Consider the following 18,339-nt stretch of genomic DNA (forward strand, 5'->3'; position numbering starts at 1 on the left):
ATCTGAAAATGTGTGTTGCTTTTCCACCCTCCCTGCATATGTGTTAATTCACTGTTGTAATACAATTTATATTCCTAGAGGAAGAAAAGATTTCAACAACCAATATCTGATAGTCTGGAAATTGTACTCACAACCTTTAAAATGATCTACTTGCTTGTATTACAAATGTCTTCACTGCAGGTTATTTACAGTGACTGTTTGTTTTGTGTTATGCTTTGTGTTCTCCCTAATGAAGGTGCTTCAAGTCCAAGAAGTGAATTCAAGATACAGCAACTCAATAAAAAACTTTAATTAATCAGGATATAAGCAAAGTATATAAAAGTGTCACACACTGAAGAAAGTATAAAATATTCTAATTGAAAGTGTCATCTCATTGGTGAAATACTTTCATTCTCTTTTACTACATCCTTATACAGTTGTCCTTCAGTGCACAAGAAAATACCAAGAGAGAATGCCCTGCAGAGATTGGCACACAGCAGAAAACAAGTCTATAGCACATTAATACTTAATGAATGATTTTTAACAACACACATATAAGATAATTTGTGAGTAATAACATCCATAGTTCTGAACAGAGATCAGTGCTGATGTGCTGTATAAAATAGTCTGAGTTTGAATCATAGTCACCCTTTCATAACTCAATTCAGGGATTAATTAGGCAAAGCCACAAAAAGAAAAAAAAACTTTGATACTTATGTTAAACAATTTTAATCTCCATAGCTAAAGCATCTAGAGTTCAAGTCTAATTAATGGCAACAGCATGGTCTTTTTGAGGCTTGTAGGATAGCAGATGAATGATGAGGAGGTGCAACGAACTTGCATAGGGCACAGAACAAGATCCTATAATATAATGCCACAAGTACTTAATAATGACAACAAGGCAAGAAGCATTACTGCCCAGCCTTACCTGTTTTCTGAGGCCCAATTACAAGGAACTTTGGTAAATGGTCACAAGTTTTCTCCCTGGACCAGATGTCTTTGTGCCGTTTATCATCACATGGATTCTGCAAGAAAGAATAATGCATCTTACTGAATCCTGGCTGCTGTGTCTTAACAACCTTTTTGATGGGAGATGTCATTCGGTAAATATGTTTCTCGTATTGGTTAATGAATAAAGCACTGTTGGCCTATAGGAAAGCAAAATAGAAGGGACTTGGAGACAAGGAGGATTCTGGAAGACGTAGTAGAGAGGAGTCAAGATTTAGGGTGTGACAGAAGTAAGAGGCCTGGACCCTTCCTCTGGTAAGATAAGACCACATGGAAACACTTAGATTGATAGAAATGGGTTAATATTTAAGACAGAATTATCAAATAAGGCGCTCTAGCAATTGGTTAACAGCTTTATAACTAAGAGTCTCTAGGTGTTAATTGGGACTGATGTGGCTCTGGTACCAGGTTGGCACAAAACTTCTCATAACAAAAACCTTTCAAGTAAGACAGGATGAGATTCCTGCCTGATCTCCTAGAGCTGGGCATACATAACACCCTGTTTGATTCTCAAATCTTTTCCTGTGCAGTGATTATCTGGTTCCCCACTCAAGGCCACACAGAGGCAGAGCACAGTCTCAAATCAGTCCTTTTGCGATGTTCATGTACTCCATGACAGATAATAATGGTGACTCTGTTCTATCTTTATTTGTGTTTTGTGTCTTCTGCATCAAAGAGGCTTGAACGGGAAAAGTCTTACTTGACTGTAGTTTTGCAGCTTTTTTCTGTCTTTTTATTTTTCAACAGTGAAACATCTAAATATTATAATCTGGGTACTTTATTTCAATATAAAATGACTTTCTTTGGGAAATGTTTCTGAAGGTAATACCTGTTAGATAAGTTGTTTTGAATTAGGATTTTTCCTAGAACTTTGATAAATATAGGTAAAAATCACAGTTTCCAACATGACATCTTTCTAGGAGAGAGTAGACATTTATCCAATTAACTATGCTAGCTCTGTCAAGAAATGTTTACACAAATGAGCCTCCATTTTTCAATTAGAAAATGCAAAACTGAAACCTTTTATGTCATTTGAACACTTATTAGTTAATTTATTTAATCTCACTGATTCAAATTTTCATTTTAAAACATGAGGGTAAAAGTGCTATATTGGGAACTATATTATTTCAAAGACGTATATTTTTCTTTAAATTTTTATTTATTTATTTGGGATATGGCTGGTCCCAAACTCTTGTACTCAAGTGATTTTCCTGTGTGAATCTTCCTAAAGAATATTATTATGGCAGGCATCATTCACATCTCTTACAGTTTGAAGTTACACACCATCTAAATGTACTTCTCATCCTTACCTACAACTGATAATACCAGGGAACATAAATTTGTAAATACTACCATTTTTTATTGTTTGAGGATCTCATATATTCATAATATGTGCTTTGATCAAATTCACTTCCATGTTCCACCCTTTAATTCCTCATCACCACTTTTCTTTTCCAACTTCATGTGCTTGTTTTTAAAATCCACTGAGTTCATCTATTGCTACTTGTATGTACCTGGGTTTAGGACCATCTCCTGGGGCCTCTGTAGCATCTCATAGCCTGGATCAATGAAGGAGACTTTCCTCTAGTAGTCATCATTTCCAACAATTCCTCTGCTATGTTGAGAATTTTTACTACATCCTCCATTCATGCTAGTTTTTTGTCCAGTATGATCTTTAATGGGTCTGGTACATGAGCACTGTGATAAGTGATAATAAATACGTAAGCACTCTCTCTCCTAAGCACTATGAAGACACACCTGCAGATGAACGTTGCATCCACAGAACAGTTTTATGGTAGTCTCCCACTGCCTCTGGCTCTTACAAACACTCTCTCTCTCCTCTCTTGCTCCATTACTTCTGAGCCTTGGGGTGGTGTGGGGATATAAGGTATAGTTGATGCACCTTTGGTTAAGAACCAATAATTGTTAAAGGCAATTGTAGTATGTGATAATTTACTTTGGAAAAGATTAAGCTATATTTCATGGATTTTCCAATAAATTTATCAATAGAATACTCCCAAAATTGAGTGAAATGTAAGTTGTTAAAGTCAAAAATTTCTTCTTCTAAGATGTAAAAGGACCAGAAATTCCATTTTACATTGACTATCATATATTTCTTGAAACATTTCTCTTGATTATTAGATCTTCTACCCTCCACACCCTAGGATTAGCTTAACTATCCATCCATGGTTTTTGTTTGTTTGTTTGCTTGCATTTGTTTTTTGTTTTTTTGCAGTGGCAAAGAAGGATGGGCTTTCATCTTTTCTATTTTATTTGATAATGAAAAATTCCTTATTTTGCTTAGTACACCGGTCTCCAAGCTAAAGATTGTATTTCATAACCTCTCTTGAATTAGCCTTTCTGATGAAAAAGTCTTGAACAATTGAAAGTGAGACAAATGATACGAGGTGTCTTTTTTTTAAAGTTAAAGCCACCATCTCTGTTTTCCTCTTTTTGGTTATCATTGGCTATAAAATGGCTATAACTGAAGAATGAGCCTGCCTTGCACCCAGAGGTAGAAACCCTAGGTAGAAGAACTTACTGCCTAAGGCATTAAATTAGTCTATGGAACAGAGATGTCTATGTTTCCTACAATGCTCCCTTTTAGATAATTAGAGGAGTGATAATCACATTTCTAACTTATTTCAGACAAGGTGTATTTTAATATCACTGTGAAACATCACCTATAATCTAATGTAATGTGTTTCAAAACTTCTTTCTGTAAAAGCTAAGGAGCTTGGTGACAGAATGTGAATCAATACATTCCTTGCTTCAACTGGAATATTTTTCTCTGAGCTGTACTAAAAAAGCAGCTGAAACAACCAGTGTTCTTTAGGGAATGTAGTCAATTTGCCCTTAGCATATGCTTCTCCTCTCATTGGAGTATCAGCAACAAATGGTTTAAGCTTGTTTGTGGACCACGCTGAGCAGCACTGTTGGAATTAAGATTGCTCAGCCCACCTAGTACATCAGTCACACTGCATTCTCTATCATGGAACTAACTATGATAGTCTGCTTCAGAGTCTTTGAATAAATTATTTTCTTGCTCAATGTCCATATTTTCAACCAATTCTTAGTCAAAGCTTTTCTATTTTTTTTTTTCTGGCTTATGTTAACACCCACTGCAAACTTCCCTCAGCCCAATTAGCAAGGACATGAGCCCAGGGGTCTTGGCATGCTTTAGTTAATGTTCTTAAATCTCTGGACCTCAGTTTCTTTGTTTGTAAAACAATGATTAATAGTTTCTAGCACATATGGTGTGCCCATTAAATTTATTACTAACTTTAAAATAATAAAATCATGCTGTATATAAGAAAGTGCTTATTTTATTTCATACCAGCCTTTTTTTTTTCCCTTTGCCCTATTAGTAATTCACTTTGAACAAAGGGAGGGATCTATTGTCTTCCCTTTTAAACATAGTCAAATGTCCCTCCTGCCTTATACATGATACTTTTGTGTCATAATTTCTTCACAATTCAACACCTAAAATGATTTTGTTCATGCTTGCAATAATCCTCTACAGTTAAATTATAGCCACACTTTATTTGGAGTCCATCTACAAGACTGTAAGTTCTCTGAGAGGGAGGCCTCTGGCTGTTCCGCATTGCTACAGCCTAACACATGAGATGCTTAATAAATAAATGGCTATGGACTGAAAGGCTGGTACCCTGATTTCCGAAGGCACAGAAAGAATTTTGAGGCAAGTTCAGATTAATTACATGTTTAAGAATGCTACTTTTTTATTGTGTATAAATGTTTGTTTTCATTTAACTGGACTTTGTTATATAAAATTAAATAAAATAAAAAATAAAAAAAGAATGCTACTTTTTTCTCACTTATCACAGTGCATGTCTTTCTTGCCCTAATTTCTACTTTAAAAATGATGAAAACTTTCTGGGCCATCAGGATTGCTCACTGGGTAAAGGACTTGTCACAAAGCCTAACAAAAAATTCACATCATGGAAGGAGAGATCCAATTCTCTACAGGTCATTCTCTTCCCTCCACGTATCCTGTCCACTTTAAAAAATAAAAATAAAAGAGCACTTGTGCACACACACACACACACACACACACACACACACACACACACACACACCAGACAGAGACAGAAAGAGAGAGAGAGAGAGAGAGAGAGAGAGAGAGAGAGCAAGAGAGAAAGAGAGAGAGAACCCCATAGTTGTTAAATAATGACACTAGTTAAATTGATGTACTTCTCAGATTCTGTACTGGTAGACACAAACTATAGATGCAATTATCTGGTGCTAAGATGGGGGATTGCCCACTGCTCCAAATGTTCTACTAATATTAAGAGTTGACATCACTTCAGATCTTCCAACTGGTTTGATATGGTCCTGATCATGTGCTCACATATCAGCAGACTGTCTTTTTTTTTTTTTTTTATGACTGTTCTCTATATCCTTGAGACTTTCTAGCTGCCTGTATTTCTGCTGTCATCCCTTCCCTGGCATCCTTGCCCCTTTGCCTGTTAATTACAGCGTTATTGACAAAGCATTTGCATTTTCTATTTTATATTCTGGTAGTGGTTGTTTAGACTTTATCTATGCTGAGTTTCAAGATATTGTCTGATAATTTCAATGCCAATGAATATAATATCTAGCTTTTATTGATCACCTTCAACATCCCAGACATTTGCTTGACATAGATTATTTCTAATCCCCAAAGTAACTGGGCAAGACATATTTCATTATCCCTTCTTTATAGCTGAGGAAGGTAAGATGCAAGGAAGGTCACATGCAAGTTAGTTCAAATTTTAAATCTGATATTGGTATTATCTCTGCAGTTAAATTGTGTGTTTGGGGGTGACATGGAGAGTGTGTGTGTCAGAGGAAAGGAAAGGACAAAGACAGAGACAGAGACTCACAAAGAGAATGCAATTCACAGAGTGTTTCCAGGGATAGAGGGCAGCAAAGCAGTTCCCTTTACTTTTATGCTCTGCTTTACTGCTATTGTTTTAATTTTAAAGTTTAGGCATAACAGGTCACTTACATAGATACCTTCTCATTCTTCAACATGCTTGTTCCCTATGTAATTGAAATAAACAGATAATAATAAATCACAATCAAAAGTAAGTTACTGACTTATGTTTCTAAATATATTTAAACGTTGGAAAATAAATTAAGTTGAAATTGCTGCAGGCAGCTTGTGGTTAGAACGCCAGTCTGAAAATCTACTACTCTGCCCTCAGGAGGATGAGGTGATTCAGAGGGTTGGTATGTGGAATATGAGAAGCAAATTTACTTTTATGTAAGTAAGGTAGGTAGGTAAAAGATTCTCTGAATCAAAAGGCAAGACTTAAAAACTGAAGTCAATGCTAATGAAATCTCCTCTCCCCAACAACTAAAATACACATTTGGAAAACTTCATGCCACCTACTTCATTTTGAAGGGCGTGTTTCATAGGCAGGAACACAATTTTTGCTCCCACAAGACTTTATCAGCCCAAGCCTGCATTTTCTTTGAACATCTGCTTTGTTCTTCATTCCTCTGCCCTTCCTTTCCAGGCCACTGGGAAATTATCCACTGGAGATTGTTTTGCCTCATGTGGGTCACATGTGTGTTACAGGTAGCTAGGCCGCATCTAGACCCTAATGATGGAAGAATTGTTTCACTAATTGTAAACTCTGCAGAGATTGTTCCTGTCTTCATTTCCCCTCAGTTTTCCTTCTGCTGCTCCACCCTCACTGGTGAAAGTATGATATAAAACATGTTTTTAACTATTACTCTTCCCCTTCCCTACATGGCAGTGTTGTTTTGAAACTTCTGCTTATTACATTTCTGCCTTGCACAGGCCTGTAAAGATCTGTTACCCAGGCTTCATCGCACAGTGGAATGACTTCCAACTTTCTGTCCTTCACTGTCACTTATGCCTAATACAATCTGCATGCACTGATGAGATATTTTAATAAGATAGGGATGTTTATTCTCAATGCTTCAATCAACAAATCCTCATGGAACATCTGTGAAACAGACAACATCTCACATTCTGATTCTGTTAATACTTCAAGAAACCTCTCTTCAGTTCCACAAAGGCTTGGGAAAGCTCAAGAGTGCTGGTCCATAAGAACTCCCTTCACAGTTCTCTTGTAGTTCATCTTTTGATGGTCGCATACTTTTTCAGAGTTCACTGACATCATCAAATAACAGAAGAGTGTAAGTGCCAGACTGTATGTTAGGGCTGATGGGATAGGTAGGTCCTTGGTACAGTGTGTGACTGGGGTAGATGCACACATTAACAATGCTACTGTAAGCACAAGGTCTCTCTAATTTATCCAAAACACTGCTGTCTTGCTTACTATATTAGACCCATATTTATTCAAGTGAGTGGTTCATAGAAAAACCCAGAAGGGTTTCATTTGTTCTATGGTTCCCTTTGTTAACAAATGACTGCAATCCCCTTCATACAAAAAACTATGCTATCATTTGCATTTTTATGAATAGCCTTCAGCAAATAAACAACCAACTTAAAAAAATCTGAGTCTTTGAACTCTTATGAATCAGTTGATTTAATACAGTATTTTTCTTTCAATGTAATATTCAAGCTACTACAAGTTTCTATAAAGTATATGCAAAACAAGTTTCTTTTCTATTGTTAAGTGGGATGCTGAATATAGTTTATGACTACTATAGTTTATAAAGTATGAAAATACTGTAACTTTCATTTTTTAAGGAGGTATCTGTAAGTTATTTACACTGACTATACCTCAAGAAGTATTTCTCTGGTCAGTGTGGTGCTCAACAAGAACATATCTGCAAATGTTGATGGAAAATAGAACACTCCAGACTTATGGCATCATTTTCAGTTCTCACAGTGTCTGACAGCTTGTAGAATCAGAATGGTGGTATGCTTCACTAAAGATTACACCATTAAAGTAGAGAAGAATTATTTCCATATTTGACAAAGATTCCAGAGAGTATAATAAACAGTGTTGTTTAGTAAGGAGAAGAGAGGTAGGTAGGGTGTTAATACATAGACAGCTTTCCATTGGAAAAATAATTAAGATATGTTAATAATTAAAATATTAACTAAATAAACCATAACTACATTGATCAGTTCACTAGAAAGGCTGAAAGACAGACAGACCAAAGCTTAAATATATTGTTTTCTTCTTAAAATGAGATAATTATTATTCACTAATAACCTTTTCTTTAGACTCACCTACAAACAGCTTTGACCTCGTGCCATTGAAGGCATCATTGCCTACTGAGAGGAAGCCATTCATAACTTCACTTCTTCTGAGATAGATTATTTTCCTAACTTTATGTCTTTCTATTCTTTGTTGTCCTATAAAAGGGTGTCTGGAATTATCTCTGTAAACTATCTTGGTAAAAATTTTTCTTCCCTTTTCAATTTGCTGAGACAGCAACAGCAACTATTCAGCAACTAAAAGGTTGGGATGCTCCTCTAAGGTATATCTGTAAAGACATTTGCTGAACTCTTTGAATGATGAGGGGAAACCTATCCTGGATGTTATCATGCCATGGGCTGGTGGGCCAAGATGAATATGGTGAAAGAAGGAGGAAGCTAGTTCCCATTCCCCTGTCTCCCTACCCACCATGATGTACACTGGTAGGTTCCAGTATGTCCTCACTGTCTTGACAGGTTGAATCCTCTCAACTATGAACAGTGCAATTTATTTATTTAGTTTTTATGTATTGGAAAACAAGTGATGCTATTGGACATTTTGTCAATATGATGAGAAAAGTAACTTACAGAGGCTCACACACACATGTAGCTCAGGCTGGCCTTGAATTTGTGATATTTCTACCTCACCTCTGCACAGTACTGAATTTGTAGATATGGAACACCACAACTTGTTCAAAGGTTTTTTTTCATTTCCTTCCTACCTTCAGAACTCATTGTTCTTTATTATAGATCCAATCCAAATTCACAGGAAGTTTCCAAGTTTACCTGAACAGACATCTACCTGGTTCTAGGGTTTCCTTTGAGATTTAAATGAAAATGTCTCTTGTATCATTAAGTTTTAGCATATATATATATATATATATATATATATATATATATGTTTAAGCATATATATGCATATATATCTATATATTGCATGTTGTATAAAATAGGTGCATGTCTGCAATTATGGGTGGTAATGTAGTAACTGAATATAAATAAGATAGCAAATGTTAAAGAGAGTAAAAATATGAAAACCAATTTACAGTGCTACTTTGTTAACACAATATGAAGCTATTGCAGTTTGTAAATCTCATGGTGGTAAAACTTTCCTTTGTTATATAACTGTTTCTGAAGTTTCAGTTTAGCAAATTCCCACTGAACCCAAAACTAGATTCTTCTCAGCTTCAAAGAGAGAGCCCATGATAGAAGGAGACTTGTCTTTCTGAGCGTAAAATCACGAAACTGCATCTGAGCAGAAATAAGGAAGCCCGACTTTCATCCCAGCTCATCTCTAATTAGTCAAGGGACTTAGTTTGGTTCCCAAGATTGGGTTGAATGTCTCTAACTTGTTCTGTTCTTACCATCTATAACTCTGTCAGCACTCATTTGTTACTTCAACAGACAAATATATTTAATAGCATGCACAGTGATGATGTTATTTGTTTATAACATGGATATTCAGATCTCATCATTTCTAACTAGAAGCTAATGCTTTGATATTTAGAATCAACCCAAGTGCTAATCACCTGCCACTAAAAGCTGGGATTTACTTCTCCATCTCTCTCTTTCTCCAACTCTGGAGACACTGGTAGAGGTCTAGAAGACAATTCTTTAACATTTCCCTGGACACACAACAAGCAAGAATTTACTTCATGCTTGGATGTTTGTTGATAGTGAGACTCCTGAGTGGCTGATGGAAGACTGAGGCTGAGCTAACCTGACAGCTTGAGAGCTTAAGAGCATCGATTAGAGCATGTGCGAATTTGACCTTTCCACTGCCTCCAAGCTTGTGGCTTTGGTTCCTACAAAAGGGTTTTTGTTTGTTTGTTTCTTTCTTTCTTTGTTCCTGTGTGTGTGTGTGTGTGTGTGTGTGTGTGTGTGTGTGTGTGTGTATGTATGTGTGTATGTGTGAACCCATATGCACATGTGTGCATGTGTGTTTAAGAAGAAAACTTTTTTCCCCCATTTTCTGCAGTGATCATTCTGTCAAAACAATAAGGGATATAAGGACCCATGAGTATAATTTTAAAACTCTTATAGTAGAGACAAAGCTGATGAGGAGTCAATTTGGGAATCACATTTTTTCTGTGTGCATGGATATACATGTCTGTGTCAAGCAGTTTTGGAAGAACCAATTTCCCACAAGATATTCTGTAGCTGCTGATCATGCTGCCTATTGGCAGATATTCACATTGCACTTTTTAATTAGGTGACAAAGCAGTCCCACATATAGAGTAGTTGGTGCTAATGAAATTTACATAAGGAACCAAAGGAATTAAACAGATGTGAAGATTACCATTTTGCACTTTTTCTTCCTACTTGTAGTAATAAAAAAACGTGTGAATTGAAATGTAAAGGAAAATAGCAATTGATTTCTAACTACAAGTGAAGAGTACTAAATAAGAAGTTATACTCATAAATATAAACAGGTTCCTGGATGTTTCACTTTTACAATGTGTAACAGCATCAAAGATGCACTATTTGTCTATTCGAATTCTAGGTCATGTTGAAAATGGTGTAAAATGTTTACCAACTAATTCTGGCTTCGCTTACATGTAGGAAATGAGGGTTATTTCCATTTCACTTTGGGTTGCTATTAGCGATTCAAATGTGAAAGCAGATTCAACCAGAGAAAGGATAACTCTGAGTCTCACATTCTTTATCACCACTAACTTCACTTTTGACATTACTTTTGATTGGTAAAGTTTATCCAGTTTCCTGCAGTAATTCAAATGCTCTCAACATCTCACAATTAAGTGCACTACACTCTACAAAGTACTCCTCAGTCCTCCACACTCACACCTTGGGAAGTGCACACTCACATCCACATTAAAAGATAGATAGCAATACTAATGATATCCAATTATTATGAAAAGATTTTTGTTGATATTTCTGAAAATTCCAACAATCTTTAAAAAAAAAAAGGTACATCTCAATGTTTAAGGAAACTTTTCTTCCCTAAAATACACATTAGAGCTGGGAGCCACTGAGCTGATTGATCATTTATGTGTTAACAACCTATCTGAAATACTTATTGATTTGGATTTTTTATTGATGTATTATATATTATGGTTCTTAGCTTGGCATTCTTTGTGGGACTCCTAACAATAGGACTGGGTATATCTCTAACTCTTTTACATGCTCTTGGGACTTCATTCCTCTTGTTGGGTTGCCCTCTCCAGCCTTGCTATGGGGGCTTTTGTATTGTCTTATCTTGTTTTGTCCTGTTTGGCTGTCATCTCTTGGAGCGCTACCCTTTTCTGAAAAGGAAATGGAGGGGGAATGTATTTCTGGTAGAGGAGAGGTGGTGGTGGGAACTGGAGAGGTGGAGAGATGGGAAACTGTGACCAGGATTTGTTGTATGAGCAAAGAATCAATTGAAGATAATATATATGTATACAAATATATGTAAATTTGTGGGTAAAAATAATTGATTTCCCTTATAATAGGTAGTCTACTGTAAGCCCATAAGGTGGGTGACTGCTTTGACATGATTTGAGGCAAGAGTTCATTTTAAAACAGTAATAATCCTCTCCTGGAGTAGAAATAAATTGTAGTATTTTATTCTTCATTGCATGCCCTAGAGCTAGCTTGCTGCATGCATGGCAGATCCTCAATGAGCATAGGTGGAGAGAATCCCTGGGCAAATAGACATAGCACTGTATGATGTGATTCATGGAATAAAGGGAAGCAAAATAGGCTTGTAGACAGGAAATGGGGATGATTTTGAAGGTCTGTTTTGCAGTAATTTCTCATTAATGATGATGCTACTTTTCTACCGACTGCTTAGCAGGGGAACATCTGATCTGCTCTCTGTGGCCAGCTCATTGATTGTGTGGGTCGATGCAATCTGATGCATAAAGAACCGAGTAAGTGGGAGGCAGTGTTTCCTAGATAACTGCTAAGAAGAGATAGTTTACATTTGATGCCTTCAAGCTGTGCGGTCTCACATAGAGTCAAATTAGAAGTAAAAGCCATCCTAAAACTGACAAGTTTCTCTTTTATTGATAGGCGTAGCATTACTGAAATTAGTTAGGCTGAAAGAAAAGTGAAATACACCAAATAGACACTAAATCCTTATGAAGACAGGCAAGAGGCTGCTCCTCTCTTTTTGATATACGTATACTCTGTCATGGACATACACATATTTGGATTTGGGGACAGGACCTTGGATTACAGAGGCTCTTATTCTGTGTCTGTTTTTAGTCTCCTGAGCTCCTCTAGTGCTGACTGTTTTACAGCTCATTAGTACTCGCATTGCATGTAAGTCTAAAGCATTTACTTGGTCAAAACTCCAACGATATCATCTTTGTTGCCAATTTCCAAGTGATTTGAACAAACAAACAAAATGAGAATACAAATCTAAACATTTACATTGTAACAGATACAAAAAAAATATTGTTAAAGAGAATATGACAGTTGGAAAGGGGAATTATTTGTATTATATATACATTTTAATATGCCCTAATATATTGATTTGATTTATTTAGTATCTGTTTAGTTAGTTCCTGACACAAATTAAACAGCAACATGATGCTAATGTTTTTGCTCCCCATGGAGAGAAGGTTTAAATAGTACCTGCCAGAGAGGGTCTTTCTGCTCAGGGAAGAGCTCAAAGTACTTGTGGGCCAGTTGTACTGGAGGCAGGGTCTGCAGTTTCAAGTTGGTCCAGCTGTGCACAAAGTTGGCCAAGTTCACAAAGGTGTATAAGCCAAGGCGGTCATTCCCATAGTTAGATAGATGTGTCATGAAAATGCTGATCTGAAAAATAAATTAAAATGACTACTCAACATCATCACCTTACACTCCAAAGTAGTAGTATGTGATTCAGGAAACACCTCTCCTTGCTTCGGAATATCAAGCGAAGTACAATTACATATTTGGATAGGAATCCACCTAAATATTTTCTAAAATGACACTGTAAGTTACGGTTAAAATTAAGACTGAATTAGAGGCCAGCGTTAGCTCATTTCTAACCAGAAGCATAGTGCCAATTTCAATATCAGTTTTGCTGTATTGTGAAGCCAGTGTCATGAACCCCAAATGAAATAGTTTCTGGAATACTGAGAAGCTAAAACTAAACCACCTGTAAAGTAAAGCAACTCTTTGATTTCTTTTCTGATGGAATCAGGCTTGAATAAACTTGTTTCTGTGCTTTAATGAGGCTTTTATTTGCTTCTTCACTAAAATAAAGGTTAAAGAAATAATGAATCTTTAAGGAGATAGGTAACTGATTGAAATATTGCACAATATATGTATGGAAACATTACAGGGTGGCATACTAATATATACAGTTTTTTATGTTTTGATGGGTGATTGAAAATAAATTCAGTGTAAAAAACAAATGTTGCAAAGGTTTTGTTTTTGCATTAGTAAAGAGCTGCCATATTCATTAATCTTTTACAACTTTTCAGATCTCATGTAAGCTCTAAAAATATTCTGCCATTTCAGTGTTGTTCTTTGTATACCACAGGGGGCGGGGGAAATACACAGATCTTGATAGACCATGCAAAAATTTGCATGATATTAAAGATATAACCTAGGGGAAGCTCATGGGCCCCAGACTGACAGCTTGGAAACTAGCATAGAATGGAACCAGCATCCCCTGCCCGCCCCCCCCAACCCCCGCTGCACGTGGGTGACAGTTAGGAGACCCGGGCAGTCTATGGGGCCCCTGGTAATGGAACAGCATTTTAAACCTAGTATGTGAATGGATATTGGGAGCCCATTCTCCATAGAGGTATACTTTCTCAGCCTAGACACAGGGGTGAGGGCCTAGGACCTGCCCTAAATGATGTGACAGACTTTGATGATCCCCCCCCCCCCCCCCCAGAAGCCTTACTCTTTCTATGGAGCAGAAGAGGAATGGAAATGAGTCTTTGAGGGACAGGGGACAATGGGAGAGAGATAGAACTGGGATTGATATATAAAATAGGATTGTTCCTAATTTAAATAAAAAATAAACATATAACCTAATATGCAGTCCATCAGGCATTGCAGCAGAAACTCAAGCATTAAATAAAAGAAAAACTGTACAATCCTGATATAAGTTGGAGAGATTATTAATGCAAGTACGAGAAAGAATCAATCATTTTCTAGCAACAATAATTTACACTTGTTTTTAGTTCTTTTATCATTTTCGAACATTTGCATTTTAAATTCCAGATGGATTTTACTGCTTCATGGTTCATATGTATTTCCGAGCAACCCAAATATTCTAATTAAGGACTTTATTAACTTCATTTTAAAGTAATAGTTCCACAGTGCCATAAAGAATAATATTAGGACGTGTATCTGGAATTGTGTGCTGAACATATATGGAGTAAAAGCCAAGAATCTGTGGGTAGCGTTTAATGTAGATGTTCAGTTTCTTTCCTTCAGAGATGTTATCCCTTGGTATGGTTATTCATAGTATTTGGGAATAGAAAAATAAAATTATAAATAAAGAAACTATTTTAAACCATTTTCTTTGCAGCATCATTAAAATAGTAGCCATGTAGCAAACATTAAAATACAGTCCCTCTGTATTTTAATTCAATCCCAAGATTGAATATTTTCACTGAATAACTATAAATGACCAGAGAGGAAGTCTTTTATCTTAAAAAACGTAAGAGCATTGTCTTGCACTAGAATATAATAAATGATGTTCTGTCAGAAAATTATAATTTCAAGAACAAATTTTATAATTTGAAAGACTTTTCACTTTGTAAAAGATGTTATCTTTCTGTCTGTCATACTATGACACTGGAAAGGTCCCTGAGGACAGCTAATTAAAATCATCTGCCAGGCCTCACCAGCTTTGGAAATAAAAAGGAGAGGATGAGAATTTGGCCTTTTGGTCTTAGTGTCTCCAAATTATAAAATTAATGTTGCAAATGATATGAAACTAACTTGTGGTAGGCATGATTAAAAACCTTTCACATGTATGAAAAACCTTTCACATGTTCTTCATACTCTTGCAAGGTAGATAGCTTTATAGACCCTTTCATAGGTGAAGAAATGAAGTCAAAGAGTGGTTAAATAATTTGTCTAAGTTCCCATTGAAGAAAGTGAAGAATAGGAATTGAACTCACAAACCTAATAAAAAGTCATGTCCCTGCAACTTCACATGAGCAGATTTCTTTTTTTTACTTCATTGAATTTAACATTATCTTTTATTTAAAAAAGGAAAGAAGAAAGGAAAAAGAAAAATTTCTGTAGAAGACATTGGGAAAACCCATATATTATTTTGAGAACTCATATTTTTTTCTGAATTAGAATGGCAGAAAATAACTCACTGAAAGCTTATTTCCAGTACTTGATATTGAACCTGGAGCCTTGGCTCTACCACTGATCTGTATCTCTAGCTACATTTCTTTTTTTACTTTGATGCTGGGTCTTAATAACTTTCCTAGACTTGCCTAGAATTCACTTTTCCAGTCTGGTTTTCTTTTTCTTTTTTTCTTTTTTTTAATTTGTGTATTTCATTTATGTGTATGATTCTTTTGCCTGCATGCATGTCTGTGCATGACATGCATGTCTGGGGCCCATGAAGGACAGAAAAGGGCATAGGATTCCATGGTACTGGAGTTACAAAGGGTTGTAATCTATGATGCATCACAGCCCTCCTTATTTCTGGCAGTTAAGTCAGTTAGGTCGATGAATTCCAGTGTCGTATCTGAAGATAACACCATCCCTTTCCTATTCTCCTCCATTTCTCCTTCTCTGGGGGTATAATCAAAGATGTATACTCAAAAGGTCAAACAAAAGAAGGGATATTTACAAGTATGTAATTTGCATAATACGTTTATATAATGTATGTGGAAATTTAAAGAAGTCACTAAAACATTAGCTGGCACTTTTTTTCCCCCCTGAAATGCATCTGAAATCATTTGAATAAGCTCAGATGCCCATGCCACCGGTCTGTCCATTTTTCAATACCTCAGTCTTACACTCTTTTATCCCAAGTAGGAAGTGAATTTGCTTCAAGACCCAGCTATGGAGTTTTCAGAACACATTCTGGTATCTATATAATTACTCCTCCCATAGGTGAGATTATTGTCAATCACTACTGCCATGGAGAAATAAAAAGGTGTAGGTGGTGTCCCTCAGAACAATTATCTTTTCTCATGACTGAAATTAGTATAAAAATGAAGCACAGGCTGAACACCCCAAATAAAAACATAAAACTCTTGAAATCCAGCACCTGTCTCATCATTGTACTTCAAGATGGAATTTGAAGCACCCATATAAGTAGTCTGAAGTCTGAGGAAAATACAAAGAAAAATTGACTTTGGAAATACATTAAAGATTATTTTTACATCACAGTAATGTGTACTATCATTCCATTTGGGTTTTATGATGGTGATGTCAGAATGTTTCTAGCACAACAGTTCTAAGCAGTATTTCGTATATTTCTGTGGGAGAATCTCTGATTCAGAGGGGAAGCAAAAGTAGTTCTGGGAAAATGGAAACAGCCTTTGACATTAAGTGGGGGTATCTGGTATGCTATCCTAAGCCAAATCTGGTGGCTGCACTAAAACTCGTTTTAGCTGCATGTATAAGCAAGCCATCAACCTTCATGACTGCAGTGTCATATGGGCACTGTGTGCACATGCTTTAATGGTTAAGAGCGAATTAGTGCTGGTATATGGTCAATTGACTGCACTTTAAGAAAAACAGTTTTGCAAGCACAGCTTAGCTGTGCATATCTGGCTTGCTAAAAGTGCCTTTTGTGCAGACAGAGCACTTTAGCTGTAGCATTTCTGGACAAATAGCTTATTTAAGAGGGGAAAAATGTTCAGAAAGTGTAGGGAGAAAGCAAATTAAGACCGTGGCTAAAGGCTTAAAGAAGGTAAGTCAAGGGATATGCAGGGTAAGATAATAGCAAATAATTAATTTTGTGAGAGTGACTGCCCCTCTGCTTGTCAGCCCCTTTAATTAGTTACTCAATTTGATCATTATTTCCCTAGCACATACTAAGAATACCTTGACTTAGTATGACCTACAGGATTACCTAAAGTATGTATGACTTTGTCACATGGGTGCACACTGTTGATAGATATGACTCTGTATCTCAAAATATTGTAGCATAGAGCTCTGAACTGACTCAGAAAAATCTTCCTGTGACAGATGACGGGCAAGCACAACTTAGTCGATGGTTTATTTTGAGAATACTGTTGCAGTGCTGACATCCTTAGACCTTCTGGATTTCAGAAACTGGAGGCTGTTGTGTTTGTGTGATTTAGTGTGCTGCTGGATCACCTCTATCTTGTCTTTAACTCAAGTCTCTCAACTCAATTTTACAAAACAAAACAAAAAAAATCATGTTTAAATTCTTCCTTCTTTTAGATGCAGCAATATAAAAAGCAACTTCTCAGCCTCTGTCATAGGGTAATACTTCATTAAGAACCAAAAGCTTTCTTCTAGGCAAATGGCCTAGAAGTCTGTATCAGAAACTATTCCATGGAAGAGTTTGACTAACAATGCCTCTTATAGTTCAAGGACTGTGCTAGCTTATAATCCCACTACTGAAAACTGAGGCAGGATGCAAGCAAACTCCAAACCATCCTGGTCTACATAATGAATTTCTGTCTCAAAAGAACCACAAAAGGTCTTAAAGATTTTAATGAGCAATACGTATATCTTCGTAATAGGATATTGAGTGACTATAATTGAACTCTATAATCTTTAACTGAGTATAAAAGTGATGGTGTGGCAATAAATGGGATACTTATTGACCCCATACCCCACCCAGAAATAGGATTTCACTATGCAACCTTAAGGTTGGCCTTGAGCTCACCATTTTCTTGCCTCAGTCTATGTCTTCTGAATCTTGAGTTTATAGACTAGCACCATGGCACCTTATTTAATTTTTTGCTTTTTATAATATTATCCTCTGTACTATAAAATTGCTAGAGTCCAAAGTGTACAAAGAAGAAAAGGGAAAATAATAAAACAAAAGTTAAACACCTCATTCTATATATAGTACAAAGCAGCAACATTTTCTGGGATGATTTAGATTATTTTCCAAGTCAACACCATAAAATTTTCCATGATTTTTCAGCATGTATGGCAAATACAGCGTGACTGCAAGTTGCATGGTCATGAATATCAATAGCAATAAAATATTATATAGTCTCATAATTTGGAACATAGGGCTACCTTTTATGGGACACAATTTATTAAAATATAATTTAAGTATTTGAGTATTTAGTTATGAGTTT

General features: G+C 36.1%; 1 protein-coding gene across 1 annotated transcript in view; it reads right to left on the reverse strand.

The window, feature by feature from the left end:
- The window catches only part of Ndst4 (N-deacetylase and N-sulfotransferase 4), a 261,838-nt gene that overhangs the window by 21,254 nt on the left and 222,245 nt on the right, over window positions 1-18,339 (reverse strand). Inside the window, exons 6-7 of the mRNA XM_051185555.1 lie at window positions 12,713-12,895; window positions 908-1,004 (exon numbers count right to left, since the gene is read on the reverse strand). Of these exons, the coding sequence (XP_051041512.1) occupies window positions 908-1,004; window positions 12,713-12,895 (280 nt within the window). The remainder of the gene's footprint in view (window positions 1-907; window positions 1,005-12,712; window positions 12,896-18,339) is intronic.

Source organism: Phodopus roborovskii, unplaced genomic scaffold (assembly GCF_943737965.1).
Source record: "Phodopus roborovskii unplaced genomic scaffold, PHOROB, whole genome shotgun sequence".
NCBI lineage: Eukaryota > Metazoa > Chordata > Mammalia > Rodentia > Cricetidae > Phodopus > Phodopus roborovskii.